General features: G+C 48.7%; 2 protein-coding genes across 4 annotated transcripts in view; both read left to right on the top strand.

The window, feature by feature from the left end:
- LOC146019856 (sulfotransferase 1C2-like) overlaps positions 1 to 15,405 on the top strand; it is a 65,619-nt gene that overhangs the window by 13,175 nt on the left and 37,039 nt on the right. The window contains exons 5-8 of one of the 2 annotated variants that reach the window (XM_083152468.1): positions 1,331 to 1,457; positions 2,304 to 2,398; positions 2,476 to 2,656; positions 5,235 to 5,388. In XM_083152468.1, the coding sequence (XP_083008594.1) occupies positions 1,331 to 1,457; positions 2,304 to 2,398; positions 2,476 to 2,656; positions 5,235 to 5,347 (516 nt within the window). In that variant the 3' untranslated portion in view covers positions 5,348 to 5,388. Of the gene's footprint in view, positions 1 to 1,330; positions 1,458 to 2,303; positions 2,399 to 2,475; positions 2,657 to 5,234; positions 6,506 to 15,405 lie in introns of those variants that run through there. The other variant, XM_083152467.1, reaches the window with a different exon arrangement.
- LOC146019857 (sulfotransferase 1C4-like) overlaps positions 14,596 to 15,405 on the top strand; it is a 37,942-nt gene continuing 37,132 nt past the window's right edge. Inside the window, exon 1 of one of the 2 annotated variants that reach the window (XM_083152469.1) lies at positions 14,596 to 14,734. The gene's annotated coding sequence lies outside the window, so the exon portion shown is untranslated. The remainder of the gene's footprint in view (positions 14,735 to 15,405) is intronic. The other variant, XM_083152471.1, reaches the window with a different exon arrangement.

The raw sequence follows: 15,405 nt of genomic DNA, 5'->3' as shown, positions 1-15,405 counted from the left end.
CGGGCCCTTTAATGCCCGCATGCTGGGACTTGTGGTTCTCCAAGTCCCAGCATGCGGGGTAGGCTTGCTGGGACTCATAGTTCCACAGTAGAAAACAATAGTTTTACTTCTATTTTTTACACTATCCATCAGCCCGATGCCCACCGCCCAGGAGCATCGGGGACAGCCCCGAACTTTCAGCATGGGCTGGTAAGTCCTGGAGGGGGGGGACCCCTTCATTGGGGGGGTCCCCACTTCCCCATGACCCCTACCCATGCTGACCAACCAGGGGGATAATGCTTTGGCCGCGGGACCTTATATAATAAGTGTCCCCCGGCTGTGGCATTACCCTGCTGGCTGGTTGGGTCCGGTGCTGGTTCTTAAAATACGGGGGACCCCTAGTCATTTTGTCCCCCGTATTTCGGGAACCAGCGCCGGACCTTGAGCCTGGTGCTGGTTTCATTAAATCAAGGGGACCCCTATTTGATGAGGACCCTGATTTTATGTCACCAGCACCGGCTCAATGAGCCCGGGGCTGGTTATGCTCTGGCGGGGGACCCCGCGCTGGTTTGTTTTTTTTGTAATTTGCGATTTCCTGCAAACGTGCGATTTTCAAACATGAAAATCGCACATTTCAGGACTAAACACATCGCACCAACTCGCACCTATTCGCACTATTTGGCCCGTTTTTCGCATCTCATTAAATATGCGAAAAACGGGCCAATCTTGCGATTTGCAAAAGTGCAAAGTGGTGCGATAAAAAACAAGCGATTTTATCTCATCCCATAGAATGTCACCCATGAATTTTCCTTGACAATGTGGTGAACAGCGAAACGTACGTTGGCTTTTTTTCTTTGGCTTTCCTCCTTTGTAAAAGGCCGGAGAATGCTCTTATTTTGAGGAATTCTTATCGAAACCTTCAAAAGAAAGGAGAAGTTGACAAGTGGAGAAGTAGCCAATATCAACCAATCAACTTCTTCCAATTCAAAGACTGTGCTAGTTAAGAAACTGATTGACTGCTTTGGGCAACTACTCCACTTTATCAGTCCAAGGATTGATAAATCTTTCCCATACTTATATAATACTACCTATAGGTTGCAATATAATGCAGTACATACAGTATATATTGGGAAAGTCTCTGTTCTAGGTCCATCACAGATGCCATTCCCAATGATATAAGCTCCATAGGATCTGCACTGAGGCCTCTTTGACCAGCCTTAATAAATAATACATTGCTGAGAGATTCTCCTAGCCGACTTACATCTACTACATTCCCAGAATTGATGTAAAGCTTTGTAGACAAACAATGTTTGTATCAATTAAAGCATCTTTTTTGTGTGAATTTTTTCAGGTTATATACGTTGCTAGGAATGCAAAGGACTGCATGGTTTCATTCTTTCATTTCCAGAGAATGAATTATATAATGCCAGACCCAGGGACCTGGGATGAATACTTCTCAGAGTTTGTGTCAGGAGAAGGTGAGACAAAGGGATAACTAGAATTGTTAATGACTCCCATAGAATTGGAGTATTGTGAAGTAGAACACAGGGTGCCAGTCACTGTTGACAGTGGCCATTATTCTGGTTCACTTGCAAAGGCAAATTCCTTCTTAAATGGAAAAAAAACATGTGCACTGCAGGTGGGGCAGATGTAACTTGAGCAGATAGAATTAGATTTGGGTGGGTTTTTACTTCAAAGTGTACCTAAAAAATAAAGCAGTTAGTATTTACCCTGCATAGAAAAAAAATAACTTGCCTAAATCTCTCTGCACAAGTTACATCTGCCCACCAGCAGTACACATGGTTTTGTCCATTTGAGAAGGAATTTGCCTTTGCGAGTGAACCAGAATAAGGGTTAGTATATGTTAGTGGACCATAAATTTCAGCTTGTGCAATCCAGATTACCTCTACATTTTAGCGGAAACATCCCCATGATTCCTACCACTGCAGATTCCATGGTTAACTAGTAGCAGCAGAATTTTACACTGCCAGGTCTGATAAAAAATACATAAGGACTCAATACTGAGCCTTCTCCCACCAGACTGTAAGATGCTTGTCTCTTCCTGTTAGCAGCTGCTCTCTGTCTCTCTGCACCAGTGCACTGGTGGAGCGCTCAGATCCACATGCTAAGCAGACTTGGCAGGAGAAATGGTTGCATGTTGTGTCTGTAGCCTGTGGCTCTAGTAAAATATAATAATGATGCTGTGATCATGATTGCAGCTTGGAGGTAGGAGGATTAGGGGTTTATGGACAACTGGAACCCCCCCTGCATTTGTTTATGTCCATGATGGGCTACTTTTGTTATACATTATTTTTTCCCCCCAGTATGTTACGGAGGTTGGTTTGAGCATGTAATCGGCTGGTGGAAGGCAAAAGACAGACATCGGATTCTCTATGTCTTCTATGAGGATTTGGTGGAGGTGAGAGGGACTGACAGGGCACAGAGTATATATACGGTCAGGTTCTCATAAAGTTACTAAAAGTCTGTTGTTGACAGGACCCAAAGCGAGAACTCCGAAAGATAATGAAGTTCCTAGGGAAGGATCTGTCAGATGAGGTTCTTGAGAAGATCCGGCATCACACATCATTCCAGGCAATGAAAGAAAACCCGATGACCAACTTCAGCACCCTACCAACAGTTATGCTAGACCAGTCAGTCTCTCCTTTCCTGAGGAAAGGTACAATGCTGTTGTTTCTACAAATATATAGCCATAGAGGCCATAGGATTTAATAGCCACTGTATCTGTAATAATCTCTAGTTAACATCCGTATGTACAGTAATAAAGTGGGGTTAGCCGCACCATGGGCCTAATTCAGCTGCATTCGCAGTTTTGCGTAAAAAGCAAAACTGCGACTGCATTCACCAGCGCAGAGCAAGGCCGTCCAGCTTGCACAGTCCCTCCCCACAATGCAATTGCATTTGTATGGTAGCCACTTGCCTGCACTGCCTAGCTGTATGTGGAGTTGGCATCTTAGAAGTTCAGCACCTGCCATCTGCATTAATTTCAGCAAGGATCCATCTCTTAGAGTCATCCTTCATTATAGCACACCTATTTTCAAATTGGTGGCTCCTCTGTTCTTCATGTCACATTTACATGCTCATGGGCTGATCACCCTAGGGCACAGATTCTCAAACTCGGTCCCCAAGACCCCACATGGTTCATACCTTCCAGGTCACCTGTAAATTAGAAAACTGTGATAGTTGGTGACACATAGCTCACATGTGGGTGACCTGGAAGACAAGACCTGTGTGGGGTACTGAGGACCGAGTTTGAGAACCACTGGTCTGGGGATTATGGCACCATATTGTGCATACTTGGGCTGGTTTTGTTTTATGGTGGTGAGAATGCCCACTTTGGGGTTCCATGCTATAGTGCCACCAGCCCTGTCTGGCAAAGCCTTGAGCTGCTTTAGCAATGCCATTTTCTGTTACCAGCTTTGGTTTTCAGTGCAAGTGCTAGGCGCACCTAGTGGTGGAGATCTTTCTTTAAAATATATTATCCGTATATTCCAAAATTATTATTTTTTTCACCACCACCTCACACACACACACACGCCTCTTTTTTTAATCCATACCTCATCCTCGTCCCGGGTGTCCACGGCAGCCATCGGAATCCTCTTCAGCGGCACCCCCGGTCCCAAGGATGCATTGCGAGGGCACGCCGGTGACATCACTGGCGCACTCACACAATGCATCATTGGCACTGGGGATGCCGCTGAAGAGGATTCCGAGGGACGCCAATGTGGATGTCGGGGGCCCATGGGACCAGGTAAAAATGGGGGAAAAAAAATTCTGAGGTTATTTAATACCTCTTACGTCAGGACATACAGTGTATAATACCAAAACACGGAATAAATTGCTTACCCAACAAACAATCACCTCCCACGTGCGTCCGCACCGCTCCCGGCGGTTGCCAAACCCCCCCCCCCCCCGGGTAGAGAGTCTGCAGTCAGTCTATCCACTGCACTTCTCTTTGGAGCAAGATTTTGTTACATTTTGGTGTATTATATAAAGTGCCCTTGCGGCAAATTGTATGTGGGGAAAACTATTAGGGCATTTAAAGAACGGTTTGCCTTACACAGATTTAACATTAGAAAAGCTTTTGAGGGTACCCTCAATGACCAGCCGGTGCAGAGAGTTTAACCACCCGATCTCCTCTCTTAGATGTAAAATTATAGATTGGCTCCCGCCCTCCATCTAAGGGGGAGATCGCAACAAAATCTTGCTCCATAGACTGTCTACCCGGGGGGATGAATGAAATTCTAAGCCTCAGGTGCTTTCTGTAAATTATTTGAATTGGTTTGTTCTACTCTATGCGCCCCTGTCCATATTGGTGCTGCTATCTAAATGATAGCAGGCTGAATGTGTGAATGGTCAGAGCGGTCAGTGATGACCGTTCCGCCCGATGCCAGTTTTGGCTTTGCCAGCAGCAATCTGGCGAAGCCCTAACAGCAGGGACAGTGCTGTTAGCTCTAGGCTGCGCTGGAGATCTCGCGTGAGCAGCGAGATCCCGCATATGCCCAGTCCAGCCGGCCGGGGGACAGGAGACAGCGCATCAGTGTAAACAGATGTGCTATCTCCAGGAGGGGACATCGCCGGAGGGGGGAGTTAGTGCTCCCCAGCTGTGGCAGACAAGATGTTAATACATCTTGTCGATGTCCCTTCCTGCTCCGCCTCGCAATAAGCGTCGCTATATTACATCTGCCCCGTATGTCCTGACGAAAGAGGTGTTAAATAACCTCAGAAAGGTTGACCACACTGGCCATGGTGTAGTGTCTTTATTTTCACACGCTGTCAGTCTCCAGAGTGCCGGCCTGGTCATAGGAATTGACCCACTTCACTGTATGTACTGCTGTAGCAAGGTCACCGGGAGCAGTTGTGTTTTATCCAGAATGCCGGACGCAACGGACAAAGTATATATAATTATTAATTAAACAGCAGACACAGGCGAAGTGAGTCAATGTTTGGGGCTAGTGGCCCTTTATCGTGTCTTGATAAACAGGCTGGAATAGCAAAGCCGTCGGTCACTTGTGGTTTATAAACCTTCGCTTCTCAGCCTCCGAACCCACCAGTTAGTAAACTGTATGGAATTCGCCCAAATTTGAACAAATCACCACAAATCTGTTACGTGTTACAATCTGACCTTAGAGTATGGGGGTACTTACTAAGCATGAGACATTATCTGTGCTCATTGTTTGCTCTATGTGTTTTATCCGTGTGTTACTAATTCTGTGTTTTTGGATTCTTTTTATCAGGCAAAGTCGGGGACTGGAAGACGCATTTCTTGGTGTCCCAGAATACTGTGTTCGATGAGATATACAAGAAGCAGATGGAGGGGAGCGGACTGAACTTCCGCACCCAGTTGTAAGACCACATCTGCCGGCTCGCACAGTGCCACCCACTGACCACCTAGTGTGCCAGGTGTGGGTGCAGCTGAATCTATTCCGATTATTAAGTGCAGTAAGAGATACATGGCGACCCCGTCCTTACACAGAGGAGCGCGGCCCAACCCAGTGATGCATACATTCTCCTGATCACGAAGACCCCTTAGACTTGATTAAGAGGTGGACACCATGAGTGCATCTTTCACCACAGCCACTAAAGTGTCTTCATGCTAATGCCACTATCGATGGTCTTCCTACTGATATGCCTACCAGCCGCGGTCACATCATCGTGAATTGTACCAGTTCTACGGAGGCACGGAATCTCCATCTGAACATGACCGCCTATGTCAGTGTAACGGTGTCTTCAGACGAAGCCAATGACCTGTACACGCCCACTGCACACCCCTGTTTGGCTAACCTCATCCTTATAACCACCCTGGAACACCCACAAAATGATAATCTGGGGGAGCGGGGGGGGGGGGGGGTAATTAATGATTCCAGTGAGTGCACATTGTTAACAACATTGGGCATACACACTAGACTTTTTTTTTTTAGTAGTTCAGAGACCATCTTGTCTCACCTAATTAACAAAATCAGTTAGTATCTAATAACCTGGGAGACTTTGGGGGAGATTCTCTAAGCTAAAAATGCGGTAAAAGCCCCGTTATCAGGGTTTTTTCCGCATTTTGGGATGCTGTAAGCATCCCCCGCCGGGTTACCACCGGGTTACCGCTTCTATCGCAACCCTCCGCCGTCCCGCGCCGACCCCCCGCCGCCCCGCATCGCCCCCTCACCTGTGTCTGGGCAGCACAGCGCAGTGCTGCCCGGACCTTCGACCTCCTCCCTGCACTGATCCTCTTCTGGGTGCAGGGAGGAGGAGAGCCCGGCGCAGCAGCAGCAGCGCCGGGTGTGTGAGGGAGGGGGGAGCCGCCGGGACCTGCTGGGACCCGGCGACTCTCACCGCAAAGGACAGTTCTTATCGCAAGAGCTGTCCTTTGCCATAATTATCGCATATGTTACAACATATGCGATAATTAAATATGCGATGGGCGGCGAAGGGGGCGGAGATTCTTAGAGAATCTCCCCCATTATTATTGATCCTGGATCTGGAAAATGACTCACATTAAAACCCTGATGCAAATTCTCTGCCTCTTCCAGATCTGTCTGTGCTATCTCCGTCTTCCTGGGACAGAACACTAGAGCTCCAGTATTATATCATGGCGTCCGGGGAATAATATTTATATTATTTATTCCACTAAGTTCATTCATTCTATATATGTCAGAGCCGGGTCTTTTCTTTTGCTCACAAAAATATGCTTTTATCTCATGGGTATTATTTTCTGAACTGAGACAAAGAACCAATCAGTCAGCTCCTAACTGTCTTTTTTGAAACACAGCCTGTAACATGGCAGTTAGGAGCGGATTGGCTGGTGCTTTGGGGGTTATTCAGACCTGATTGCTGTGCTGTGAATTCGCAGGATGGGCGATTATCAAATGACTGCGCATGCATCCGGATCGTCTTTTCTAATCGCTGGCCATTCACAAGTTGATTGACAGGAAGCTGGCATTTGTGGGTGTCACCCGGCAGTTTTCTAGAAGTGTTAGGGATAACACGGGCATGCCCAAGCATTTTCAGGGAGGGGTTTGTGGAGTCTGCTCCGCTCCCTTATTCTATCACAGCGGCTGAGACTGCACACACTGGGGAATCATTACCGCCCCCGATCAGCCTGATTCTATCACAGCCGCTGAGTAAGTCCTGGGCTACACACACACTGCACACACTGGGGAATCATTACATGGTGAGCGGCTGTTATCTGGGAGTGTCAGGTAATATGCAGGCATGGCCAGGTGTGTGAGGGGAAGTCATGTGACATCAGCTCCACCCCCGATCAGCCTGATTCTATCACAGCCGCTGAGTAAGTCCTGGGCTACGCACACACTGCACACACTGGGGAATCATTACATGGTGAGCGGCTGTTATCTGGGAGTGTCAGGTAATATGCAGGCGTGGCCAGGTGTATGAGGGGAAGTCATGTGATGTCAGCTCCGCTCCTGATCAGCCTGATTCTATCACAGCCGCTGAGTAAGTCCTGGGCTACACACACACTGCACACACTGGGGAATCATTACATGGTGAGCGGCTGTTATCTGGGAGTGTCAGGTAATATGCAGGCATGGCCAGGTGTGTGAGGGGAAGTCATGTGACATCAGCTCCACCCCCGATCAGCCTGATTCTATCACAGCCGCTGAGTAAGTCCTGGGCTACGCACACACTGCACACACTGGGGAATCATTACATGGTGAGCGGCTGTTATCTGGGAGTGTCAGGTAATATGCAGGCATGGCCAGGTGTGTGAGGGGAAGTCATGTGACATCAGCTCCACCCCCGATCAGCCTGATTCTATCACAGCCGCTGAGTAAGTCCTGGGCTACGCACACACTGCACACACTGGGGAATCATTACATGGTGAGCGGCTGTTATCTGGGAGTGTCAGGTAATATGCAGGCGTGGCCAGGTGTATGAGGGGAAGTCATGTGATGTCAGCTCCGCTCCTGATCAGCCTGATTCTATCACAGCCGCTGAGTAAGTCCTGGGCTACGCACACACTGCACACACTGGGGAATCATTACATGGTGAGCGGCTGTTATCTGGGAGTGTCAGGTAATATGCAGGCGTGGCCAGGTGTGTGAGGGGAAGTCATGTGACATCAGCTCCACCCCCGATCAGCCTGATTCTATCGCAGCCGCTGATTAAGTCCTGGGCTACACACACACTGCACACACTGGGGAATCATTACATGGTGAGCGGCTGTTATCTGGGAGTGTCAGGTAATACACAGGCGTGGCCAGGTGTGTGAGGGGAAGTCATGTGACATCAGCTCCGCCCCCGATCAGCCTGATTCTATCACAGCCGCTGAGTATGTCCTGGCTACACACAGACTGCACACACTGGGGAATCATTACATGGTGAGCGGCTGTTATCTGGGAGTGTCAGGTAATACGCAGGCGTGGCCAGGTGTGTAAGGGGAAGTCATGTGATGTCAGCTCCGCCCCCGATCAGCCTGATTCTATCACAGCCGCTGAGTAAGTCCTGGGCTACGCACAGACTGCACACACTGGGGAATCATTACATGGTGAGCGCCTGTTATCTGGGAGTGTCAGGTAATACGCAGGCGTGGCCAGGTGTGTGAGGGGAAGTCATGTGACATCAGCTCCGCCCCCGATCAGCCTGATCCTATCACAGCCGCTGAGTAAGTCCTGGGCTACGCACACACTGCACACACTGGGGAATCATCCGATGGTGAGTTGCGAATGAATTTGCAGTTGGCCATTGACCTGCGATATATTTTCATAAGACATTTGCGGGCTTGCATGGGGCGGTATTGCACTCTGACTGGGCAGCGGCTATCTGATCGCAGGGCGCTGCTAAATTGTCCTGCAGGGATAAAGTCCGAATAACCCCCTTTGGTACTTGTGTATTATCATGGCGCCCCCTCGCAGGGCTCGCTGCGCTCGCCATGCTTCGGGGTGGCGTGGATAGTGGGGGGGGGTCATTCAAACCTAATTGCATGCCATACAAGTGTCTGGCATGGCATGGCACCCCATAACATCGCATGCGATCAAAAAATCATGCGATTTTGCAGGAGGACATAAGAGCAGTTATGTTAAATTAACTAAAAAATCGCATCGCATGCGAACGCATGCGATTTTTCGGGAGGTGCGATGCCATGCGAGGAGATGGCCTGGGGACATGAGCAGTGAATTAACAAAAAAAAGATTGCATCGCATGCCGCTATAATGGCCCATGTGATACGGTGAATCTGGGCGCCGTGATAATACACAAGTACCCCCCCCCCTTATCTCCATCCACTTACATCCATCTCTCTCCAAGGCTTAGGACTGTTGAGTTTTAAGGAATCGTATTTATCACTCTTCTAACAATAATAATTGAGAGAGTGAAATTTTATCTAACATATATTTATTATATCCTATATTGATATATTAGTTTACGTATTTGGCATCTGCAATTATATTATAATAGACTTTGCAAAACAGGTGGGCTCATAACAAAGGTAACGTTATCACTAGTCCCATTACACAGCAATGTGCATTATACAGTATGAAGTATGAACATGGGTAAGTTAAGCCTTACATATAATTGGTTAATGGGGTATAATAAATATATATCTAACTGTCCCGAAAACACCATGAGGGAAGGTAAAATATATTCTTACAGAGTTATATTATCCCAGCTCATTGACTATGCAGATATTATGCTATTACGCCTCCTTCATACTTGCCTACTTTTTAAAACTAGTTGTAAAGAGATTATAGTTGGTAGAAGAATATTGCACAGCGCCCCATTGAGGGGGCGTGTCATGCTCCTCCCAAAGGGCATGTCTAGTTTCATATATGGAGAGATTGTGAATGTGGCACCTTCTACATCTGAGAGGAATCTTTTATAATGACTTATATACAAATGTAGATGAGCCCAAAGCAGTTAGTAAGAGCTACTATACTTGGTAAAGTGCTGGGAAATGGTGCTGATGATTCAATGTAAATGTATCTATCTCTCATTCCTTTTTTCCCAACAATTGTAACAGTGTAATGTGGGCTAGGTGACATGGGGGAGATTGCTAGACTAATGAGGGAGAGAGGGAGATTGCTGCTATGTCAAGGAGTCTCCTGCAGAATGCAGGAGGGGAGGTAACTATGATGTAACAGTGTAATGTGGGCTAGGTGACATGAGGGAGATTGCTAGACTAATGAGGGAGAGAGGGAGATTGCTGCTATGTCAGGGAGTCTCCTGCAGAATGCAGGAGGGGAAGTAACTATGATGTAACAGTGTAATGTGGGCTAGGTGACATGAGGGAGATTGCTAGACTAATGAGGGAGAGAAGGAGATTGCTTCTATGTCAGGGAGTCTCCTGCAGAATGCAGATGGGGAGGTAACTATGATGTAACAGTGTAATGTGGGCTAGGTGACATGAGGGAGATTGCTAGACCAGTGGTAGCCAACTCCAGTCCTTGAGAGCTACCATCAATTCACATTTTACAGACAACCTAGCTGCTGCAAAGGTGCACTCACAGGTGGGGAGATCTGGAAAACATTAACTGTTGGTAGCTCTCGAGGACTGGAGTTGGCTACCCCAGTGCTAGACCAATAAGGGAGAGAGGGAGATTGCTGCTATGTCAGGGAGTCTCCTGCAGAATGCAGGAGGGGAGGTAACTATGATGTAAGAGTGTAATGTGGGCTAGGTGACGTGAGGGAGATTGCTAGACTAATGAGGGAGAGGGGGAGATTGCTGCTATGTCAGGGAGTCTCCTGCAGAATGCAGTATGGTCCTTGCTTATAACATGAAACAATTTACAGGCAGACAAATACTAACACAATTGTGCTTGCAGGTTACAAATACTCATGAAAGTATATTCATAGCTACCATGTCCATGTTCACTCCAGTCCATTGCTTGCTTAGTTCCATTCCCTCTCCTGCTCCTGGCTGACTGTTCTCCGCTCTTTTTATCCAAAAATTCACTAACTAAATTGGTAACTAATTACAGGGTTGGCAGATTCCCAAATGTCATAAAACATGTCCTTCTTGCTCTGCCCTAAGGTGCCAAGCATAGTCAATCTTTGAGGTCATAAAGTTTGGCATTTCTTTACTCCATTAAATATTTCGGTACTTGTTTCCTAGCACGGCCACAACGATCATGATCGTGGGCATCGTGAGGAAAAATCACGATTTCCCCATAGGGAACAATGTTAAATGGCTCAATTTACCCGCGATGCCCCCGATTTCCCATAGGAATCAATGTTAAATGGCTCAATTTACCCAAATCATCATAGGGAACAATGGTAAATGGGCCAGAAACCACCCAAAACACCCCTGAACAGTGAAATGTCCCCCCAAAAGTAGTTTACGCCACCCCACGATCAACGCGAACCCGAAGCGTGGCGAGCGCAGCGAGCCCCACGAGGGGACGTGGATACCTGTGAAGCCCACGAAGGGACGCGTTTACCTGTGAAGGTATCCGCATCCCCTCGCTGCGCTCGCCACGCTTCGGGCTCGGTGGCTCGCTGCGCTCGCCACACTATTCTATTCTCAACTCCACGCCGACGTGGATAGTGGGGGTATGAAAAGGTCGGAGGACGCATACCGCCGCCCCTCGCATGCTCGCTGCGCTCGCCACGCTTCGGGTTCGCGTTGATCGTGGGGTGGCGTAAACTACTTTCGGGGGGACATTTCACTGTTCAGGGGTGTTTTTTGGGTTTTCTGGCCCATTTACCATTGTTCCCTATGATGATTTGGGTAAATTGAGCCATTTAACATTGATTCCTATGGTAAATCGGGGGCATCGCGGGTAAATTGAGGCATTTAACATTGTTCCCTATGGGGAAATCGGGGGCATCGCGTCTGGACCATTTAAGCCTTTTTTAGCCGCATAGTCGCAATTTTGACTTTTTTCAATGCATTTCAATAGGAAAATCGGGGGCATCTCGTCGGTCGCGTCGCAGACCACTAAAAATGACACCCGATGCCTGCGATTGTGGCCGTGCTAGGAAACAAGTACCAATATTTCCCTATGATTGTTTGATTGTGTCTTAAGGCCCCCATACTCTATGCAATTTGGGCAAGATTTCACCCAATTCAGATGAATGGGGCCATGAAATCGGGCCAAGTCGCACATGTAGATATCCCATCTGACCCGATGTGCGGTCCTGTGCGCATCGGATAGGAGTCAGGAGGTTGGACGGGCTGGACGCTAGAGCTGGGCAGGGGATGTTCATGACCATAGAGCCGGGCGGAGGTAGCAGGCGGGGGGGGGGGGGGCGGCGGAAGGAACCAGGGAGCCGGGCAGGGGTAGCCACTGCAGCCCCCTGTTCTCTTCACCAAGCTCTATGGTCACGGGCATCCCCCACCCACTGCAGTCCCCCACTCCCTGGTCCCCTCGCCGGCGTCCACCGCCCCCTGCTCCTTCTGCTTGCAGCTCCCTGTGAGTTGCATGAGATTTATCACATGCAAACTTGGCACATTCCCCTGAAATTGTGAAGTCTCCTGGCCAGACAATATCGTGCACACACACAGAATGATGGGGCAAAAGATCGGAGGATTTGATGGGTCGTTTACCGATTTCAATTAATTAACATATCATTGCCACATCTCTCATCGTGACTACACACGGGACAATGTGTGCCAAATCCTGCTCAACGTTAGCTTTCTGCATGCTGGAGGTATCAGTGAGCTAGAGGAATGACCAGCCGCCGGTACACCATTGCATCCTTATTATGCCCGCACACGGACAGTCGATCCAATTGGTGGATAACGACCATATCATTTGAAAAAATCTCTCGATGTTTGGGAAGCTTTAGGGCCAGATGTATCAAGCTTCAAAAAGCGTACTCTTTACTTAGCACGGCGCCCATCGCGGCCATCGCGGGCATTGAATGCACTAAAAAATCGGGTGCGACGCGATACCCGCGATTTCCCATAGGGAACAATGTTAAATGTCTCAATTGACCCGATTTTCCTGTTCAATGCCTCAATTGACCCGATTTTTCCATAGGAAACAATGTTAAATGGCCCACAGAGGCCAAATAGGCACCCTGAAGTGTGAAATGGCCCCCACAATTGTTAACGCCACCCCACAATCAACGTGAACCCGAAGCGTGGCGAGCGCAGCGAGCCCACGAGGGGCAGCGGTAGGCGTCCTACGACCTTTTCATACCCCCACTATCCACATCGGCGTAGAGTTGAGAATAGAATAGTGTGGCGAGCGCAGCGAGCCACCGAGCCCGAAGCGTGGCGAGCGCAGCGAGCCCCGCGAGGGGACGCGGATACCTGTGAAGCCCGCGAAGGGACGCGTTTACCTGTGAAGGTATCCGCGTCCCCTCGCGGGGCTCGCTGCGCTCGCCACGCTTCAGGCTCGGTGGCTCGCTGCGCTCGCCACACTATTCTATTCTCAACTCCACGCCGACGTGGATAGTGGGGGTATGAAAAGGTCGTAGGACGCGTACCGCCGCCCCTCACGGGCTCGCTGTGCTCGCCACGCTTCGGGTTGGCGTTGATCGTGGGGTGGCGTTAACAATTCGGGTGGCCATTATACACTTCAGGGTGCCTATTTGGCCTCTGTGGCCCATTTAACATTGTTTCCTATGGAAAAATCGGGTCAATTGAGACATTTAACATTGTTCCCTATGGGAAATCGCGGGCATTGCGTCGGTTGCGTCGCACCCGATTTTTAGTGCATTCAATGCCCGCGATGACCGCGATTTTTTTTACCTGCGATGCCCACGATCAAAATCGTTGGCGCCGTGCTAGGTAAAGAGTACCTCAAAAAGTGATAAAATATAGAGTGATAAACAGCCAGCCAATCATATCCTACCTGTCATGTTACAAGCTGGGTTTGAAAAATGACAGGAAGAAGCTGATTGGCTGGTGGTTTATCACTTTATCACTTTTGGAAGCTTGATACATCAGGCCCTCTGTTGGATAACCACGGGCATCAGCCGGAAATGACCCCCAAAATAACATTGTTACATTGTACGTCTTCCCCTCAGCCTGTTACTAGGGGTATGGGTCACTGGGTCGACAACATGCATTGGGTCAACCACAGAAGGTTGGAAGGTCGACACAAGCATTAGGTCAACAATAGCTAGATCGACAGTCAAATAGTCGACATGAGTTTTTCACATTTTTTGTCCCAAATGTCGACATAGTCAAAGTTTACCGTGTCCCCTCACATGGCTCGCTGCGATCGGCACACTATTCTATTCCCCCCTACACACCCTAGTGGATGGTAGGGCAGGAAATGCCGCCTGTCGACACATGTCGGCTCAAAAAATGTGAAAACTCCATGTTGATCTTTTGACTGTCAACCTAGCCATTGTTGACCTCATGCTTGTGTTGACAATCTGACCCTGTCAACCTATTTCATGTGTCAACCTTAGCTGTGTCGACCTAAGACCGCATACCCCTTACTAGTCGCGGCTGTTATATGTAATACAGAATGACGTCATCACATCCCGCACCCAGAATGTCAGGCTCCGGATAACGAGAGTGATATATGAAGAATTGTGCCAGGACGGCTCTGTGCCAACAGGTGGAGGGGGGGGGGGGGGGGGTATGGGTTGTTATCACCCTTCCCACGGTCCCCCAGTAACCCTAGTACCATGCCAAAGGTGCGTGTCCTTGCTATGGGCGTGGGCACTGGAGGAGGAGGAGGAGTAACAGTACACTACAAATACAGGTTACACACCGAGGGGATTACTGTAAATGAATACAGGAGAATAATGTCAGCATAGGGGAAGGCGGAGACCAGTAACAGCAATCACATATCCCAGGACACGGAGGCTGAACGCAGAGGATCAGGTAAATGCCACTGTGTGTGCACATAGCTTATACTGGGGGCCCGCTGCTACAGTATATGTGTGCTTACACAACGTACACGTGCTCAGATCGGCTACGGTCATACGCTACACGCTGGGGCAGATGTATTAAGGGCTAACGGTTGCATTGTCGACACCACTTAGGTCGACAGTCATTAGGTCGACACCGTTGTGTCGACAGGTGGGAAGGTCGACAGGTGTCTAGGTCGACATAGGACAAGGTCGACATGGGTTTAGGTCGACATAGCATTAGGTCAACATGGGTTAGGCCGACAGGTGGGAAGGTCGACATGTTTTTTTTTACTGTTTTTTTTACCCAAATGTTGACACTGTCGACCTAAGTGTGGTCGATAAAACGATCCACACCCGTATTATGTCTGGAGAAGGGATAAAGTGGCAGGTGATAATGCAGCAGCCAATCAGCTACTAACTGACTTTTTTTTTAAACCCAGCCTATAACATGACAGTTAGGAACTGTGCTAGCACCCAGTGGTGAGCTGGGCCGGGGACAGGGTGCCATGTGCCCCCCGGGCTATTCTGTTACTTATGCTGGGTACACACCAGGACGACAATTGTCTGATCCCATCAATCTAGATCAGGGGTGTCTTTTTGCGACGAGGGCCAGATTTGGTGAAGTGTAAATGTGTGGGGGCC

This window comes from Crinia signifera, chromosome 7 (genome assembly GCF_055691185.1).
Source record: "Crinia signifera chromosome 7, ASM5569118v1, whole genome shotgun sequence".
NCBI lineage: Eukaryota > Metazoa > Chordata > Amphibia > Anura > Myobatrachidae > Crinia > Crinia signifera.
This window is presented reverse-complemented; position numbering and strand designations above follow the sequence as displayed.